At 52.3% G+C, this 19,991-nt stretch overlaps 5 protein-coding genes across 5 annotated transcripts; 4 read left to right on the top strand and 1 right to left on the bottom strand.

Annotated features, from left to right (window-relative positions):
* Window positions 1-1,707: 1,707 nt before the first annotated feature.
* VDBG_05926 (conserved hypothetical protein) lies at window positions 1,708-3,197 on the top strand (the record flags this gene model as incomplete). Its single annotated transcript, XM_003003438.1, has 4 exons — window positions 1,708-2,051; window positions 2,134-2,293; window positions 2,394-2,845; window positions 2,927-3,197. 4 exons carry the CDS (start codon window positions 1,708-1,710, stop codon window positions 3,195-3,197), a joined length of 1,227 nt encoding a protein of 408 aa, XP_003003484.1.
* Window positions 3,198-4,483: 1,286 nt separating this feature from the next.
* On the top strand, window positions 4,484-5,854 carry VDBG_05925 (RTA1; the record flags this gene model as incomplete). The annotated part of the gene is made up of 3 exons (XM_003003437.1): window positions 4,484-4,541; window positions 5,138-5,452; window positions 5,523-5,854. 3 exons carry the CDS (start codon window positions 4,484-4,486, stop codon window positions 5,852-5,854), a joined length of 705 nt encoding a protein of 234 aa, XP_003003483.1.
* A 2,293-nt stretch (window positions 5,855-8,147) lies between these two features.
* VDBG_05924 (fungal specific transcription factor domain-containing protein) lies at window positions 8,148-10,712 on the top strand (the record flags this gene model as incomplete). Its single annotated transcript, XM_003003436.1, has 7 exons — window positions 8,148-8,194; window positions 8,274-8,398; window positions 8,536-8,970; window positions 9,039-9,244; window positions 9,401-9,838; window positions 9,922-10,175; window positions 10,238-10,712. The coding sequence occupies 7 exons, from the start codon at window positions 8,148-8,150 to the stop codon at window positions 10,710-10,712; spliced, it is 1,980 nt and encodes a 659-aa protein (XP_003003482.1).
* A 565-nt stretch (window positions 10,713-11,277) lies between these two features.
* Window positions 11,278-16,005, top strand: VDBG_05923 (multidrug resistance protein CDR1; the record flags this gene model as incomplete). Its single annotated transcript, XM_003003435.1, has 6 exons — window positions 11,278-12,247; window positions 12,440-13,956; window positions 14,015-14,950; window positions 15,003-15,236; window positions 15,292-15,521; window positions 15,588-16,005. The coding sequence occupies 6 exons, from the start codon at window positions 11,278-11,280 to the stop codon at window positions 16,003-16,005; spliced, it is 4,305 nt and encodes a 1,434-aa protein (XP_003003481.1).
* A 1,659-nt stretch (window positions 16,006-17,664) lies between these two features.
* Window positions 17,665-19,471, bottom strand: VDBG_05922 (mitomycin radical oxidase; the record flags this gene model as incomplete). The annotated part of the gene is made up of 5 exons (XM_003003434.1): window positions 17,665-17,939; window positions 17,998-18,261; window positions 18,443-18,799; window positions 18,885-19,219; window positions 19,281-19,471. 5 exons carry the CDS (start codon window positions 19,469-19,471, stop codon window positions 17,665-17,667), a joined length of 1,422 nt encoding a protein of 473 aa, XP_003003480.1.
* Window positions 19,472-19,991: the final 520 nt, after the last annotated feature.

The following is a 19,991-nucleotide window of genomic DNA, read 5'->3' as shown; positions in this document are numbered from 1 at the left end:
CTTTCGTTGCCTGAGGGAAACGGGACTCGAACCCACTCGAGGCTTGAAATCGTGACAAGACTTAAGCACAGTCATAGGCTCGGATAGAGCTATCTCGTCCAAAGATTAGATTATCTCGTCTTCCACTACACTACACTCCACCTCTATATCCCCCGCCGCGTCTACCACGCATCTGCATGCAAGAAGTCAACCAACGTGGTTCAAAGCATTCAATATTTGCTCCCCGATCGATTAATATGTAGATTTCAATGCGCTTGCGCTCATACTGTTGAGCAGCTTGTGTCCGCCGTACCCCCTACAACGGTGTCGCCCTAAGATGGTGGTCAGAAGGCCTAAGCCGACATTGTGACCTCGTCGGCTGCCGTGCCGATGGGAGATGTCTCCAATCCTCTATGTGATGGTGCCACTCTAGGAATAGCTATAGGAAACTAAATCGCGGTATCGCACGCCTGTTGCTGTGTCAGAGATAACGTAAACAATTGCTGTGGTCCGAGAGGTGTTGCTGGGGTGAAGAAGGGCGCCTCAATAGCCGCCAAGTAGTGATGATCGATCTCAGGCAACGCCTGGTGTCAGACAATAGCTGTCTAGAGAGAATTCATGGTGCCACGAGGGCTTGCCAGTTCGACAAGAAGATGACCGGGCCATGCTGTTAAGGAGTCTTATGCAACGAGTGAAGGAATTGACTATCAATCTCTTAAGGGTCTATAGGAAGATAGAATAATCGATGCCCTCCTCTTAAACTTAGTTCGTGAGCCTTCCTTATAACTATTCCCACGCTACGCTCGGTCCTCTCTGCTTAATTCCTACAGTTAAATACCAGGCGATCCCCTGTTGGTTTCATACCTCTCTCGGGTCCTGATACATGCATTCGGCGGAACGGTGTGCTAGATGAAGAGAGGGGATGCTAGTGATTGAGTTGCTTGACGGGATGTCAAAGAGGATATGCCAGTCGGGACCTCTGTCATAGTTGCGACGATGAGCCTAGCCTGGTTGATGTCGTGGAGGTGGTTGGCCTAGTCGTCACACAGCGGGCAGCAACCAGGGACCACTATGTACCGCTCGCGGGGCCCGTGGACGCACGACCGCTTCTTGCTGCCATCGGTCGACGTTCTGAAGAAATGAGCACCGGGTCGATGCACGAGGTGTAATCTTAATAGTTTTTCGTGAAGTCGCACATTGTTGGTGTGGACAGCGCCGAAGGAAAGAGGACGTCGGTGACGTAGGCAGGGACTTGTAAGCGAGCATACAGATGCCGTCGGATTGTGCGCCGAGCGCTGCCTACTCACTACCGAGTACGCTGGAGAAGTGCCGTCAATGGGGAGACAGTGCGTTCATTCAATGCGGGAGGCGAAAGGAGGACGCTAGAAAGATGCAGAGATGTGATTGCTGGCGTATGTCCGGAGAAACCGAGTCAGCATGTCTTGAACTCGAAGACTGCGTGTAAGCGATAAGTTGCCCGAGTTGTTGAGACCATGAGCGTATAAGAGGCCTAGTCACAACTGTCAGTGAGGGAGCACGAGTGGTATATGAGCTGGCACAGGACTGGGGAAGATGACGTGGACTCGGGATCAACTTACATATATGAATGGAGGGGGTAGTTTACATCGGCCGTAATGTTTGTTATAACAACGCTAAAAGAAAACCGGGTCTGCTGTGTATTATAATATTCCCCGCTGGAGCGATCATGTCTAACGCGCGGGGAAGACCATGATCGTGGCCGAGACCACCGATTACGGACCGTCTCGGAGGCGATCGGCTCGCAACCCGACCACAAGCTCCAAAGTGCAAGACAATCTACGAGCAGACGAAAACGGCTTCATAGCGGCCAGAAACCCTTCCAAGAACACGAAGCGGACAACAGCAGCCGGAATAAAGGTTGGATTAGACGCGAGCAAAAAAACCAGCACGTATGGAGACGCGTTATTGGAGACGTTGCAGCGGTTGAGGGCGCAGGTGGCAGAGTTGAACGGGAGAGCGAGGAACAACAAGCGACAATTCGGGAGTGGAACACCGACATCAGGGAAGCCAACAGCAGAGCCAAGCGATGCTTTGTGAACTACAGCGACTGCTCCTCAAAAACCAAAAGCAGCACCTAGAGGCCCAGGGTAAAACCACTTAGTCCGACCCCACTAGGCGACCCTCTTCATTTCCAAACATCGGCGACACCGACCAGCGATCCTCCCGATGGATTCGCAGCCTCCGACAGGGCTTCGAAGTTTTCGAAGCCGAAGAAGGGAGCAGGGTCGCTGCCATCAACGCGCTGCTTGACTCTTGCAACGATGCTTCTGACAATGTCCAGAGGAACGCGAATTACCTTGTGGCGCTCCGCGGGCTTCCAAACCCTGAACTCAGTAACACTGCAACCGGATCTATCAACATGAGGAATTGCACAGCAGCCAAGAAAAGTCAGAATCTTCTACAAAGAGGGAGCTGACTGGACATACATCGCCGCGAACCATACGTTTACAACCGACGAGCTCAATACTGGGCTTGAGCTTGGCACCGACTCTCGAGATGTACGTAGGCCAAGCCAGGACGGCAAAGCCACAATCCACCTGGTTGTTTCGGACGACAACGACCAGGCCACTGACTTGGTCGAGCTACGTGTTGCCCCTGTCCTGATGCATCACCACGCGCAAGCTGTGACCAAGGCCTTCACCGTCGTCGCCACGCATAACAACTCTCAGGTCCAGTTCGTCTCCGAATGCGTGGGAAATATCGCGGACGCGGGTATTGAAGAGCCTGTGTACTTTTTCAGCGAGCGTATCGATCGCAACATTGAAATCCTCAAGCGCGAGACAGGCACCGCCGATGCCGAGATTTGCCGCGTCCCTTCCCTCTTCTAGTACATTGACCAGGCACCTTTCGCCCGTGGCAACTCAAGCGCGCCAAGCCAAGGCAACAATATCACTACCGGGGCCTTCAGCCCGGGAGGTGGCCCCTCTTCCATGGCCGTGTCTATCCTCGAGGCTGCGACGCCCCCGTCTCACAAGAGCCTCGCGCGTCGTCAGACATCCTTGGGCCCCCGCGTGGTAGCACTGCACCCGGGAACGATCAATGATGTAGTGGTTGCGGACTCTATGGTCCTGGCGCCGATTCCTTGGGGCTCAGACATCAACGGCAAGGATACCCTGGCCGATGCCGTCTCTGCCGTCTATGTATTCGAAGGCTGGTTTCAACGTCACTTATCAGAATGATTGGTTCTCCCACCATCTCTTGAGCGGTGATGGAGATCGGTGGTAGTCCCTGACGTGAAAGGCCTATTCTAAAATTCATCCACCCATATCAACATGCATTACAAGTGGTCCCGCGGGCTGCGAACGTGAATCAATCTGAAAAGATCTGACACCATTAGAACAAGGGATGGCAGAGTTGGGTGGAAGCGCGATTCAGTCTAACATTCGTCCCGCTCGCACGCGCCTCGTAATGAATCGCTCGGTGTCGCCCGCGGAATCACCTCACTAAGCTCGAATAGGCAGTCTGGGGCGACGCAATGGTCTTCGTATCCGGCGGCCGTGCTAGTTCTTCGGTCAACCCACATCCCGGACAAGTCAACCATAATTAGCCTGAGCATCTCCTGTCTACACTGGAGTAATAGAATCCCTCTGGCAGACAGCAAATCAACTACAGATATATCTATGACACTTTTGTTGGCCGGATACCTCTTGAATTAATGCTCAAGGTTTAGGTGGCGACCAGCTAGGCTTGCTAGGCGGGGGCCGGCCCGGCCGCCACGCCAGAGTCACAGCTCTCGGGTGGGGCCGGAAAGTCCGGATACCGAAAGCCCGGACAACACCGAAGGCCCGGACGGCAAGTTTAGTCCATGAGAGAATAATGTTGTTCCCAATCATGTCTCAGTCATGGCGGACTAATCGAGTTCTCCGGCAGTGCGCTGAGGGGAAACCTACATGCTTCAATTGCACGCGAAAAAGTGTCGGATGTAGCTTGTCGGTCATCACTGTTCCCAGAGCGAGAGGCGGTCGCTTCCTGCGGGATCCGAAGGTACCACCGCATGTCTCGCCCGTCCGCAGACACCCCGCCAACCCTCTGTGTGGCCATTGCCTCGCCTGTCGATTACCGACACGTGGGGCCGGGGTCTTGAGCTTATGCATCATTACAGCACTATCACGGCCGATACTTTGGTTTTCCGGCCCAACATTCAACACGTCTGGCGTGTTTTTGTTCCTGGCATAGCCTACGCCAACCCCTCCATGATTGCCTCAAAGTGGCCCAGCGATATGGCACCCAGCGACGGAACACCTGGCGACTATGCAAGACAAATCGGCTCGACACCTAACGCGCTGGGCATCTTCGTATTTATCAGGGGAACCCGAGCCGTCGTGCAGCCATATCAATCGCAACTAAGCGAAAGCTCTCTCTCCCCGCTGGCCGTGGCCAGCTGGCAACAGCGCACGAGTCCCTGCACACTTTAGTAGATCCGTCTCTTGTGAACATTCTCACATGTATGCTGATGACAGCGAAAATGGCTCTCCCGAGATCAATCCCGATGGCGGCTCTGTTCCTGCGGGCGTCAGTCAAACGTAATTGGCCCGTCCTATTATCATCTCGCATAGTTTACCGAACCCGCGGAAAGACCCTCGCATTGCAAGGACAGATCAGGGCTGTGACGGACCCCGAAGAGCGAGCCACCAGCTCCACACGATGAGGCTCGTCACGTAAGCATCCAAACTAGACAATAAATATGACCGCGAACAAAGACTTAAATTGCCTTCCGGGCCCATCAAGGTCATCTTCATTCCCTCGTCATAATGCTGGACACCAATAACTAACATTCGTTACCCTTCTGCAACGACGTATACGCGACGCCCCGATCCTTCTCCAGACCCGCCTTCTGAAGCACTATCTTTGAAGCGGTCTCGACTGATCAACACATCAACTATCCCAGCTATGATCGCTGTTCGCGGGAGGTGCTCCCTTATCAGGGTAACTACTATTTATGGAAGTACATGCCATCGCTAGTGCTGCTATAATATTTCTTGTTCTTTTCCTCCTTTTCTCCCTCGCCCATACATGGAGGTTGATTCGGCACCGATCATGGTTCTGCTTGCCATTTGCCATTGGAGGCTACCGTAAGTAATCGGCTCTGCATTGACATCGATTGCAAAATACTGACCAGCCGAAGTTGAAGTCATCGGGTGCGCAGGCCGTATCATCTCCCGAAACGCTACCGACGAGCTCTTGCCCTACATCATACAATCCATCTTCCTCTTGATTCCCCCTTCACTTTTCGCCGCGAGCATTTACATGGTACTCGGCCGCATTATCCGTGGCTTGGGACCCCTTGCAGAGGCGTATTCCATCATTCGCGTCAAGTGGCTAACTACACTCTTCGTCGTCGGAGATGTTTTTGCGTTCTTGGTTCAGGGTGGTGGCGCGGGTCTCATGGCTTCTGTTGATACCAGAGACATGGGGAACAAGATTGTCATCGCTGGTTTGTTCGTACAGATTGCCTTTTTTGGGCTTTTTGTGGCGGCATCGATCATCTTCGACATGCGCTACAGGCCTCACGGGTGGTTTCAGCATGTTGAATAGCAGCATTACCCAGCTCCAGTCCACGCCTCCTTTCGACTGGCAGGCCCTAATAATGATGCTCTACGCTACGTCGGTTCTCATCCTCTTTAGGTGCATTTTCCGCATTATCGAGTACATCATGGGTCCAAACGCATACCTTCTTGTTAACGAGTGGCCACTTTACGTGTTTGACCTGACGCTCATGGTCATCACGATGGGGATTTTCTTGGTCTGGTACCCCTCCATGATCAAGTCCTTTTCTGACAACTCGGAGCCTCGAGATATTGAGATGGTAACTGAGAACACTAAAGTACGTAGGTAGATCAAGAAGAGGGCTCGCCTAACGTTTGAAGGTTTTACGTGAATGCATAGGTACGAATTTACATGGAGACATTCAATGTTGCATGTCCGGAATTAATTATAATAGACGCGCTTGATTACGCAACAAACATGATAGGGCTAAGATTTGAGGCGTGAACAAAACCGAAAAGTACGAGGGCGGCCGTGACATGCGGATCGGATTTCCGCCTGCTCTGGATTGACGACCAACCAAGATAAGCCAGCTGCGATTCCTCTGCCAGCAAGCACTCAACGTAGACGAGCTCACGCTTCCTAAGTCAGAATACTATGGCCTTGGGTCGAAATCTCTGCTTATCTTGCCATTTAGACGAGCAACTGTACCTCCAGGTGATGTAGGCACTATTACAGGGCAAGTCGCGGGCAGAGGATCATAAGCACATGTGAGAGCTTATAACTCGCGTTGAATGAAGGTACATATACTTGAAGATCCTGCGTCAAAGAGCCTTTCACCCAGCGCTATGGATGTAATCAATATGGCTCTTCTGCTTAACCTGGCTCAACGAATGCTCACAGGGTGATTATGGATCTTCCACTAGTCGATTCTGGCCCCGCCAGAGGTGCCGGCGAAAGGGTATAGAAGACCAATAGCTTCCGCAAAGATCAAAGAGCTGCCTACAGCATCTGCCCGCCACGGAGAAACCATTTGGTCAAAAACCCTTTGAGATTGGCCGGCTGCTAACGCTTCGAGCATTCCTGGCGCTGACAGACGACGTGTCAATATGTGATCAGGGAGGCACGCATTCGAGTATCTGAGGTTGCTCCGGTAGGTTGTGAGACTGCTGGAGGAAGCCAAGGTGCGCCACCCTAATGTTTCTCGATGGACCGACCCCTGACGGGCAGCATACGTATGCCGGATTCGTCTAGCTCGTAGTATGCCTCTTCACGCTGATCATGCTCAATTGGTCTAGATGGGTGATGATGGAGATGACGCAGAATCAGGTAGTCCACGTCGACAGTGGTGGGCAGTTTCCGCAGTTTCGGGCGTCTGAAACCCAACGCGATTGATTTCGGTCAGTGCGTTGGCGGTCAGTTTGTCATGACTGGTAGGTATATGAGAAGCAAAGTTTGTCAGTCCCGTTTGTTCAACAGGGATATGTTGGCCTCCCCGTGCCACTCCCAGTCGCTAAATCATAAGGGGCCTCAGCGTCCCGCTGTTGGTTGCAATATGAAAAGTGGCATGTCTCCTCGATGCAATGACCAGTCTGTTTTTCTTAGTTGGCGAGGAATTTATGCGGCCGATGACACCCCCAGTGGTAGCTCTCTGTGACTATCAATCTCACTCCACGATTAGTTGAATTTGCATCATGGAACACATGATAATTATTCTGGGTATTCGCTGGTTGTTCTCATGTCACAAGGAAGTCTTTTTTAAGGAGGAGGATACACATTTGCACTACAGAACTCTGGTTTTTGGCAGTTCGCGCGACACCACGCGACGCTACGCGATGCCGAGCGCCTGATCCTCTGGATTGGGAAGGCATACCAAGATATCAACCTTTCGGATCTCAAGAGTTGAGATTGTTTTGCATGACTGGATGGTCCTTCTTATGTTCACGAATGGGCCTTGGGGAGATGGATTGCCCTAATGAGCACGCACAAGGACTTACGAGGCATCATCATGGATAATCGTCTGTCCAACATGTCGCTTGATTGAGAGTCTGGCTTTGATCAGTGTAAATTAGGTATGGTTAGGTGCATGAAGTCTGATGCCGTTGGGGAATTCACCTAGCTCACGTGGCTATCTAGATGAAGATATATGCGTTGCGGTCGTTCCATATACAGCCGTCTTCACAGACAAGTCCTCTAGGTATGGAGAGGAAACAAGTGCATCCAATTTATGCCGGCATTTCGGTGACACGGCCAGTCGCACCCCGCAGATCCCGGACCCCGAAACTCGGGCGAAAAGCCCGCGTCAGGCCACAGGCACAACCCTGGGCCATTCCAAGCAACATAAGCTCGCGAAAGCCGATCGCTTGCCTGAATCCCTCTCATAATTCCTTGTACTCAGGATACGGCAAAGCCCTGAGCTCATCAAACAAATTATGCACCTTACGGGCACTCCGACATTCCGATGACCATGACTTCCCCGACGGCGACCCATAACATGGAACGGCCAGGCGAGAGCTCAAGTGACGAGGATCCTGGCAGTGAAGAGATGACATGGTTTCGAAGTACCGAAATGGACCAACCCAAGCTTATCCCACACAGACTAGCCGTGAGAGCTCCCTGCCCGCTTGCACCAAAGGGCAACCAAGATGCTAATATTGACCAACCTTAGTGCGCCTCGTGCCGTCATCGGAAGGTAAATTTTGAGCCCATCGTCATTTTACCTGCCATTCAGTGATGGGAGGTGCTGTCCATACCCGTCTGAATACTAACAGGAACAGGTGCGGTGCGACCGACGGGATCCTTGTTCTCACTGTTTGCGAACGGGCAAGAAATGCTTGTTTCCCGCAGGGTATAAACCGAGGAAGAAGCGCCAAAGCTTGCCGGGCTCTGTTAGAGAGTACGTCTGGATGCGAATGTCGCCATGTTCTCAGTCTTTCTCTTGATTTCAGTTAAACTGGCTTACTTCTGGCCCCAGGGACGATAAACTCGCAGAGATATCCAGAAAGCTGGACTCGATTTGCACCCTGGTTGAAGGTTTTGGCAGAACGACCTTACAGGATGTCGCTTCACCGTATTCCCAGCCCTCGACTATCGCGGTCTCAGCACCGAAGGCGACCATGATCCGATCGCCGGACGCCCTTAGTAACGGTGGCAAACGGAACCAACCTTCAGAGTCAGAGTTGGAGGGCGAGTCATCGCTTTTCACGCAAGCTGGGCACGTGACCAAGTTTCTTCAGGATGCCGTTCAGAGCGAGCATGCCATGCACGCAGCCTCGCCCGAGGCTTTGCAGGCTCTTGACACGCTTCGTGAGGCGAGCGAAACGCGAGGCATGGTCGTGCCTGGGGACTCGGTCGGTAACATGTACCCACATGCAACGCCGTCGTTGCGCGGTTCGGGGGTCGGCGACAATGGACCGAGGCCCATGCCCCCGATAGAGATGGCCGTGGCATGTTTGCGGAAGCTGAAAAGTGCGTTGACCTACACCACCCAGTGCCGTCGCGTTTCTGAGATCGATATGACGCTGATCTCTTCTTAGCCAACCCTCGCGTCAAGTTTTTCTGGGCTCTAGAGTTCCAGTCCACGGGCGAATTCATCGAACACCTTCTCACGGTATATTCGACCGATCAAGCTACCGTTGCCGACCACATCATTGTCAATGCGGGCCTTTACTGGCTTCTCGTCGAATGCAGTAATATAGTAGATAGCCAGGCGCTGACCACCGAGTACACGAGGCAGTCGAAAGTGTGTCAAAGTAATCTTGAGACAACACTCTCTAGTCTGCCATTCGACATTCCGTCGACATTGGACATGGTTTTAGCCCTGAGCATGGCGGTATGTACAGCAATCGTCTAAGTGGACTCCCCTGTGCATAGATATCACAACTGACGTTGAATACAGGCTTCGTACATGCTCGAGCGGTGCAAGCCATCAGTAGCCTGGGGGTTCATCGTCGCTGCCTCACACAAGAGCCAGCTGCTCGGCTTCCACAGATTGGCCACTCCGGGCCGCGCGCGAGCAGCACCCAAGAAACGCAGCACGCGGATCTTCTGGGTCATCTACATTACAGAGAAGATGCTTTCTCTCAGGCTGGGGCGTCCATCAACCATACGGGACATCGATATTAGTGTGCAGCTGACAGCTGACGTGCTCGACTCGGACGGCGCCGTGCTTCCCATTCCGGCGAGATGGGTTCACATCGCGCAGCTGCACGGGAAAGTGTACGAAGAGATCTACAGCCTAAGCGCGCTGGGACAGGCCGAAGGTGTCAGAATCATTCGGGCCAAGTCGCTGGCAGATGAGCTTTTTAGGGTTTATCATGCCCCATCCCCGTCTGAGGTGAGTTATACCCAGGTTTGCTCTCGACATCGCTTCTCTACCTGCCTCATTCCCGACTCTTGGCTGACGAGCTGGTCGTGCAGACTTGCCTCGAGGTTGCGAGGCGCCAGGCTCTTGGGGAGTCGCTGCATGAGCTATTCACGCGGGCGTTCCACGTCTCATACCTGTCACTGTTGACGCTCATCTACCGCGGCATCCCAACGGACGGTGCAGCAGGGAATGTCGCATTCTGCGATGAGTGCATTGTGACGGCTCGACAGGCGATGGAGGAGCACGGTCGTTGTATTCGGCTGTTGAGGGAGCAGACAGACAATGTGCATGCGTTCTACATCTCCTGGTATGTGTCTCGTTTCTGCCGAAGAGATTCGCTGGGAGCCTCAAAACTTACGTATGGAACAGGATACTTCTCATGTCTCCCTTCGTCCCGTTTACCGTACTCTTCTGCCACGTGATCCAGACGTCCGATCCAACCGACCTCGAGCACCTAAAGTCCGTGGTCGAGGTCTTGCAATCGATGCCCGCCAGCTACGTGGAGACGTACAGCAAGCAGCACCGGCTGTTCAAGCACTTCTATGACGTTGCAAGTCGGTACGTCGAGGTCAAGGCGAGCGCGCGGGAGACCCACCCGGATGGCAGTTTCGAGAGACTTGTTCGCGAGTCGGATCTCAGATTGCCAATCCAGCCGTCTGGCATTGACGCGGCGGAGACTGGGGGTGATTTTTTAACAATCCCTGGTGCTTCGAGTACTTTCGCCGGGACAGAGCAAATGGATTTTGGGGGTGCACAACTGGGGGATTGGTATGCTCAGAATCAAGACATGTTAAGGATGATGGAGGGTGATTTTCATGGATACATAGACCAGAGAGACGCTTAGGATACTCGTGGTTTTATTGTCCGAACCAATCGAGCATCTTCGTCAACTTTGTTCCTCCTCCAGTATTTCTGGAAGTCTTTTTACATCTGGAGAAGGTTTCCAAATTTCTTGTAGGAGCACCAACTTCGTCGCCAAAAGACGACATTGACTTCGTACGCAAATCTCCACTGTACCACCCTTGAAGGATCCCTCTTATCCACCGTGGCGTGCCAGCCGCAATTGCTCGCACTTTCGGGGCCCGAATTTCCGGGAGAGCGAGATGCCGAAGCCCCGGCAGCCGAATGTCCGGGCGGCCGACTGTGAAATTCCACTGATCATCCCGATTCGCAGTCACGAAACGTGTTTGATTGCTTTGGGCTGTAATCAGCGCCTGTTTTTCTTCTGCGATCTCTCTTAAGTAAAATCTCTCCTCTTCGTGTGATTTAGTTCTCCCCTATAAACTCCCCCCTAACCGTGTCGATTCCTCGCGGCACCTGTTCCTCAGGACTCTCATTCATCTGGCAACAATACGGCAATACTATCATTCATTCATTCAACTACATAATAGACAGCTGCGACTTTTACGATGAGCCCGCCGGAAGCAGGGGTCCGAAACGGTGCCGTTCCAACGAATCAAAACCAACAGGGAGCGACTCCCACGGATACGCAATCTGAAGGAACGGGCGTCGAAGACATATACCCCCAGCCCAATGAAGTCGCCGACGATGGCTTAAGCCAGGAAGAGTGCATGGAAGAAGAGATCACTCAGCTTGCTCGCCGATTTACCTCCCACTCTCAACACCAGCCGTCGCTCTTCCCGCTTCCAACTAATGGCCCCCTGAACCCTGAAAGCCCCGACTTCAACCCCAGAAAATGGGCCAAGGCCTTTTTCGCCCTACGCAGGGGTTGTGGTGACGGCGTGCCCCCTCGAACCACTGGCATAGCCTTTCGGGACCTTAGCGTCTACGGCTTCGGAACGGCGACGGACTATCAAAAGACGGTTGGCAACCTCGCACTTGAGGGCGTCACAGTTTTCAAGAAACTTCTGCTGCAGCAGAAGCAGCAGCGAATCGATATTTTACATAACCTCGAAGGCGTCGTACACAACGGTGAGATGCTTGCTGTGCTTGGCCCCCCTGGTTCAGGCTGCTCGACGCTTCTGCGCACCATCGCCGGAGACACCCATGGGTTCCACGTCAGCGACGATACCACCATCAACTATCAGGGTATACGAGCGGAGCAAATGAAGACTGCGTTCCGAGGCGAAGCGATCTATACTGCCGAGGTTGATGCCCATTTTCCCCACATGACCGTGGGAGATACCCTTTACTTCGCAGCACTCGCTCGTTGTCCCAAGACAATTCCAGACGGCGTCTCTCGCAGCGAGTATGCAGAGCATCTGCGTGATGTTACTATGGCCATGTTCGGAATTTCTCACACCAAAAACACACGTGTCGGAGATGATTTCATCCGAGGTGTCAGCGGTGGTGAGAGAAAGCGAGTTACGATATCGGAGGCCGCCCTCAGCCACTCGCCGTTGCAGTGCTGGGACAATAGTACGCGTGGTCTCGATAGTGCTAACGCTCTCGAGTTCTGCAAAACACTTCGGACGCAAGCTGATATTCTCGGCTCAACGGCTTGCGTCGCAATTTACCAAGCATCCCAGGACGCGTACGAGGTGAAGGCTTTCTGCTAGGAAGATAGTAGAGATTACGATATTAACTAAAGGCTATAGGTTTTCGATAAAGTTATTGTTCTATACGAAGGTCGGCAGATATTCTTTGGCCGAACGGAAGAGGCGAAAGCCTATTTCGAAGGGCTTGGGTTTATCTGTCCAGAACGTCAGACGACAGCCGATTTCCTCACATCAATGACCAGCCATCAGGAACGCGTTGTACGACCTGGCTGCAATACCCCGCGCAGCCCCGACGAGTTCGCCGACGCATGGAGACAGAGTGAGCACCGACTTCGGCTCGTGAACGAGATCGATAACTACCTTGACCAGCATCCTTTCAACGGCAAGCATTACAATAGCTTCCTGGCCTCGCGCCGGAGTGATCAGGCAACTTCCCAGCGCGAGAGCTCTCCCTTCACTCTATCGTATTGGCAACAAGTGAAGCTCACTTTATGGCGTAGCTGGGTTCTGCTCAAGAGCGATCCGAGTATGACTTTGACCATGCTCGTCACCAACATCTTCATGGCCCTTGTCATGTCCTCCATCTTCTACAACATGCCGAACGACTCCAGCAGCATTTCAAGGCGTGGTACTCTCATGTTTTTCATCGTCCTGACTAATGCCTTTGGCAGTATGTTGGAAATTATGACTCTCTATGCTAAAAGGCCTATTGTCGAAAAGCATAACCGATACGCCCTATACCATCCGAGTGCCGAAGCCTTAGCGGCTATGATTGTCGATTTACCCTACAAGACGGTTAATTCGATTTTGACTAACCTCGCGATCTATTTCATGTGTAATTTACGACGTGAGGTCGGGCCGTTCTTTTTCTTCTTCCTGGTCATCTACATCGTAACACTTACCATGTCGATGATGTTCAGGCTTATGGGTTCCCTCACGAAAACTATTGCGCAAGCTCTAGCACCGGCCTCTGTCATCCTACTTGTTATCTGTCTGTACACCGGGTTCGCCATCAGAATCCAATACATGCAGGTCTGGCTAGGCTGGCTACGCTGGATTAACCCTGTCCAGTATGGATTTGAGAGCCTGCTTGTGAACGAGTTCGTCGGACGCGCATTTCGCTGCGTCGCGTTTGTGCCAGCCGGCCCCGACTATGGATCCGTCGAGCCCAGCCAGCGCGTCTGCACCGTCGCCGGCTCGACCCCTGGCTCGGACTCCATTGAGGGCGCCGCGTATATCAATGCTTCGTATGGATATCAGAGCGCCAACAGGTGGCGCAACGTCGGTATCATGATCGTCTTTGGCATCGCCTTCATGGTTGGACACCTGGTAGCCGCGGAGTACGTGGCTTCGGAACGATCTAAGGGGGAGGTCTTGGTCTTCAGGCGCAAAGCGATAAGCTCGCGGGGACAAAAAGCTCAGGACATCGAGAGTGGGTCGAGCAATCGTCCAAGCGACAAGAATCCCAACGCTGGCTATTCCTCTGGGGACGCCGCAAACATGGAAAGGGCTACATCAATATTCCATTGGAAGGACATCTGTTACGACATTAAGATTAAGGACGAGCCGCGCAGGATTCTGGATAACGTTGATGGCTGGGTCAAACCCGGAACTTTGACGGCACTCATGGTACGTCGAACTGATTTTCACGCCCCTTAATCTACGTCGCACTTACATGTCACAAAAGGGAGTTTCTGGTGCGGGTAAAACAACGCTTCTAGATGTCTTGGCGAGCCGAGTGACCATGGGCGTCATCTCAGGAAGCATGCTGGTGGACGGAAACCCTCGGGATGCTTCGTTCCAGCGTCAAACGGGATACGTCCAGCAGCAAGACTTACACCTACATACTTCGACCGTTCGAGAGGCTCTATCCTTCAGCGCCATGCTACGGCAGTCTTCGAAATACTCACGCCAGGAAAAGCTGGATTACGTCGACACTGTCATCGGTCTCCTGGATATGCAGCAGTATGCCGACGCCGTGATCGGTGTCCCTGGCGAGGGCCTTAACGTCGAACAACGCAAGAGACTCACTATTGGGGTCGAATTAGCTGCAAGACCTCAGCTTCTTCTTTTCCTCGACGAACCTACCTCAGGCCTCGATAGCCAGACCTCGTGGTCAGTCTGCAACCTAATGGAGAAGCTTACCAACAGCGGCCAGGCTATCCTCTGCACGATTCATCAGCCCTCGGCTATCCTGTTCCAGCGTTTTGATAGGCTTCTTCTCCTCGCCCGGGGGGGTCGCACAGTTTACTTTGGTCCTATCGGGAAGAACTCCCAGACTCTGAACGATTACTTCGTCCGCAACGGTGGTCCTGCCTGCACACCGGAGGCCAACCCTGCAGAGCACATGTTACATGTGATTGGTGCAGCTCCGGGAACACACAGCGAGATCGATTGGCCGGATGTTTGGCGACGCAGCCCAGAGTACCGAGGCGTACAGGATGAGCTCGAGAGATTGGAAGCCGGTCGTCGCCCTATCGAAGAAAATCAGGACTTATCTAAGTTTTCGGAGTTCGCTGTGCCCTTGAGTCTGCAATATAGGGAAGTTTGCTGGCGCGTCTTCCAGCAGTATTGGCGCAGCCCATCATACCTAATGTCCAAAGCCTTCCTATCCTGTGGAGCTGTAAGCCATCTACTATCACTCCTTGTTGAACTATATTTACTAACTTGACCAGGCTCTATTCATTGGCTTATCTTTTCTAAACATTAAAAACACTCAGGACGGCCTTCAAAACCAAATCTTTGGAGTGTTCATCTTCCTCACAGTTTTCAGTCAGCTCGTCGACCAAATCCTACCTATTTTCGTTTCTCAGCGAACCATGTACGAGGCTCGCGAGCGCCCATCCAAGACGTACTCTTGGGTGGCCTTCCTTGGCGCGAACATGCTCGTTGAAGCATTTTGGAACTCAGTGAGCACATTATGTGATTCCTTGACACCTTTGGCCTGCTAACAGAACGAACTAGCTTCTTTCAGTATTGAGCTACATACTATGGTACTTCCCAATGGGCCTTTACCAGAACGCCCGACAAACTGGTGCGGAACATTCCCGTGGTGTGACGGTGTTCCTTTTCGTTTGGGTATTTTTCCTCTTCTCAAGCACCTTTGCCCACCTCATTATTGCCGGCCTAGACAGCTTTGAGGTGGCTGGAGGCGTCGTCGGTCTCATCACCGTTCTGATGTTCTCTTTCTGCGGGTAAGCCTCTATTTGCTAGATCTTGCCTAAGTCACCACAAGGCTCGTTTCGCTAACTTCGTCTCAGTATCTTGGCCGGCCCCAAAGTCCTGCCTGGTTTCTGGATCTTTATGTACCGTGTCAACCCATTCACATACTTCGTCGAAGGCTTCCTGGGCACGGCGCTTGCAAATGCAGCGGCCATCTGCTCTGACAACGAGTACGTCTCTTTCAACGTCCCGAACGGAAGCACCTGCGGCGAGTACATGCAGTCATACCTTGAGATAGCCGGAGGCTTCGTCGAGGACCCTGATAGTACTGGCCGGTGCCGATTTTGTGCCATTGCCGACACGAATACGTTCCTTTCTGGCATCAATGTGGACTTTGCAAACAGGTGGCGCAATTTTGGCTTCATGTGGGTGTTCATCGTCTTCAACGTGGTTGTCGCAACGGCACTATATTGGCTGGCTCGTGTGCCCAAAAAGTCCAAGGTAAAGAGTGAGTAACAAGTGTTTATAGAGGTTGTGGTAATCAGATTCGGGGTTGAGTGCCAGCCCGACGCTCTCGATAGATTTGCCCGCGTTTTGTCGGCTCTCTGTTTTGTTTAAAGTTGGTGTTTTCTTCGCGATTCCTTTGTATCCGCTATTTCATAATGGTATGTTTGCTTTGAAGAGCAGTAATATTTAGAGAAACAAATTGCAAATACGTTTTCATTAACAAGATCGCTTGGTTGTTTTGCTAAATTCGCTCGCTTTCTGGTTTCCTCATCGATGGCTGAGATCATAACGCTATTCGCACGACACAAGTTGAACGAGGACCCAGCGAAGCAATTGTGCGAGAGATAAAGAGAGACGAAATCGATTTTGGTCCCCCACGAGCATCACCCAGGCCATAGACCAAGTAACGCAGCCTCATCAGAACGAGTTGCACAGGCTTGCTTGTGAGTTTGATAGCAGCAAGCAGCAATTTGCAACTCTACACTAAGCCACTGAAAAAAGCTTCGTCTAGTTGCGTTCATGTAGTGGAGGCTGTAACGTCCCTTTTCTTAGTATCCCCTACCTTCTGCCTTCCCGCTCATCTCTGTATTTCCCTCGTTCGCAAGTGTTCCTGTGGGCTTGAAATGTGTTGCAGGCACTCTTGAAAGGCGATTCTCCAAGTCTTTAAAGTCCTTTTTTCGGCGACTGAAGTGACGCTTGCTGTTTGAGATACGGGGGTGAAGGGGATGGTGACGTGTTGGGCATAGGTCCAGGATTACGTATTATTTAGTCGGCCGGTGGCCTTGATAGAGCTTGTCGAAGTTAAGAGCCTCCTTGTGTCAGATCTGGTGCAGCGCTCAGAGATGGGTGTAAAATCAATGGCATCTGCCATGAAGGTGCCGCAAGAGCTTATGCCTACTTTCACGTCCTACATGCGCAGATTGCCGGTTGATACGGTTGAAAAGACAGTGCATGCTTTCCATATAAACGTTCAAGTTGTCGTCAACATGCATCTTTCGTAAGCGCGGGCATTTTATTAGCGTGAAGCATGAGATGATATTGCTAAGGTAATATAGCTAGGATTTCTCGACTTGAGGCGACTACTCGTGCCTAGAGCCTGGCTAGGCATTGCCATCGCTGGCTCCAGAAGTAGTGCAGACCCTTACACATACTCTCATCACCCGAACACCCAAACCTGCTCATTCTGCGAGCATCGGAAGGTGGGCTAGATTTTTCAAATGGCAAGGAATATGTCCATTTACCATGCTGATCAGATCATGACTCCTCTTGCCCTCCTCAAACGCTTTTTGTCGGGGAGGTTCAGTGAAGCGCCGCCCTACCTACTCACTTACATCTAGGAGGAAAGGTCTAACTTGCGTGATGCTCATCAGTATTGATGGGTGTGCCAGTAACACGGTTGAATTTTACTCCATGCAACGGAGATGAGGCAATGACGACGCTATGCTTCATAAATCCTAAGTCATGTTTAGCAGGCCCAGTTCAGTCCGTTGCTCGGCGAGTTTAAAAGAGCTCACATTATCAAATTATTTGCAACGATAGAAGAGAATCTGAGAATACTTTAAAGTTTATTGCGCCAATTCGAGACCTGACTAAAAAGACTTGGACAAACGAGCGCGACTTGGCCTCCATCGCATGTGTGACCAACCCCGAGACGGGCTGAAGGAAACCTCAAGTCTTCTCAATCTTATAGCCCCCCGCGCAAAGGCGCTGGAAGGTTTTCTTGGGGTCGTACTTGGTCGATATATTTCGCAGTTTGGTCCAGTTCTCTTTGCCGTAGCTCGCAATGACGTCGTCATCTGGTCCTGCGTTGTTCATCCAAATCTGGGGCATCAATACGCCGCGAGCCTGTGCGGCTTCTCTAAGCTGAGCGATGCATTGCTTTCCAGCACTCAGCATGTACTCAGTGTCTTTCTCATGCAGCCATGCGTTGTCGAGAAAGACAACTGACATGATATTAATACACCGGAACTGCCACAGATGGGGGGTGAGGGTCCTACTCACTGCATTGATCTTCTTCGGCCCAGCCAGGAGGGTTCCCGCCGCGCTGATTCGATTCGCGCATGGTTTGGCCGGAGATTGCTGACATGTTCATGGTAGCAGATGCATTGGTAACTTGGGAGATATCTTTGAACGCATCGTGGAATATATCAACGGCTTCGTAGTAGAACTCAAGATTCGCCTTGACAGTCAAACAAAGCATCGAAGACCTTATTTTGTTAACATCATCGGCAATGAGCATTCGCGGGGGTTGGAACTTGCCGTGTGCTCTCGGAAAAGTATACGTTTGGCTCTCCGCTGGCCGCAGTTGCGGTTGGATCATCATGATAGGCCAGTTGGAAAGGCGTGCAGTTCCTGGTCAGGACCGACTCTGGGTTCAGGTCGAAGAAGCAGTCAAAAGCCCTGGGGTGAGTTTTCTCGAAGACGTGTCTATCCGCCGAAAGTACACTCTGGAGGTACTTGCGACCCCCCGTCATGGTCCAGCCTGTAAGGGACTCGACGCCAGAGTCTTCCAGCAGGTTGTCTGTCTGGAATTTGTAAAAGGCTTCAGCCCACTGGCGTTGCGAATCCCTACTCCAGTTATGCATGATGATTCCGCCCCAGACCCCGTTCGAGACTGGGAAGGTCGACATGTCCAAGCGAGTGACGATGCCGAAGTTGTTTGAACCGCCCTTGAGCGCCCACCAAAGATCTTCGTTTTCGTCCTTGTTGGCGTTGATAATCTTTCCGCCCGTTGTGACGACCTCGAAGTTCACAACATTGTCGCAGGACCAACCGTACTTATGGAACCAGGGCGAATTTCCGCCTTCCAGTGGGAATCAGCATCTAGTCTTTTCCTGCGTTCTGATCACGTAACTGAGCCTTGAAAGAGCGGGAGGGGGACGACTTACAACCTGTAATCTGGCCCACGCAGCCGACGGGCGACGAGTGGCCGCCAGTGACTAGAACTCCGTACGGCTCCAGATAACTATAAATCATTCCCCACCGATTTCCAGCACCAATGCGAGCAATCCTGGAGGACTCATCATATTGAAGACCATTCAATCGATCAGTGGAGATCAGGACGCCTTGCTCGATACTGGCCCATCCCGGGTTTGGAGAGTGGCCGCCGCCTCGAACAGCAAACCTCTGATTGGAGAACTCGAGGATAGCAACAGCTTTGGCGACCTCCTCAGCCGACGAGGGACGAAAGACAATTGAAGGATGCTTTCGGGCCAACGCTGACCTGTGGGACACTGTGGGTCAACGCATCATCTTGTAAATCGCTTCGCAAGTCATGTACGGACCAGTTTCCCCTTATTGCCTCGTCGTATGCCGGAGTCTCGGGGATGTCCACAGCAGCAGGATAAATGGTAGTGAGGACATGCTCGGCGAATTTTCCAGGTGCTTCTTCGCGGCCCTGAATGCTTTCGATCTGCTGCGAGTCCAGTCCGAGGCCGGAAAGGAACTCAATCCGCTGTTGCGTTGTTGCGGCCATATTGCGATGATATTTGGTCACGATAGGGTTCTACACCCAAACTCGACAGGTCGCCTTTGGACATATTTAAATAGCTCTGATAGAAGTGAACAACAGATCACGCCAGTGCCGTTACCCCGCTCCTCGACCTCCGCTCCTGCTTGACGAGCAACGGGACGGCTTCCTGGATGGAGACTTGGATGGCGTCAGCTACGGGCTTTCGGTGCCCGAATCTTCCGGCCGGCATTACAATTCGGGGTCCGGGGCCCCGTCCCATGCACGAAATCTGCCTGCGTGTTGGATCTTACTTTACTAGGCTGCGGCGCGAACACGGATTACCCGCTCTACCATACTCTCATCTGACCACCTGAATACTTAAGTTCCAGATCTGACTCAATCCGTTGCCTGCCTCCTCGTCCGTTTGCAAATGCGGTGGATCCCGAGCGCGCAGAACGCTTGCTTCTGCCGGGCAATACACCCGTTGTGCGCCCCTGCCACTGGATCTTGGTTTCTCCCACAATCACCGGCATTCCTACTTTAG

Source organism: Verticillium alfalfae, genomic scaffold (assembly GCF_000150825.1).
Source record: "Verticillium alfalfae VaMs.102 supercont1.7 genomic scaffold, whole genome shotgun sequence".
Lineage (NCBI taxonomy): Eukaryota > Fungi > Ascomycota > Sordariomycetes > Glomerellales > Plectosphaerellaceae > Verticillium > Verticillium alfalfae.
The sequence above is the reverse complement of the archived record's forward strand: the minus strand, read 5'-3'. Positions and strand labels throughout refer to the sequence as shown.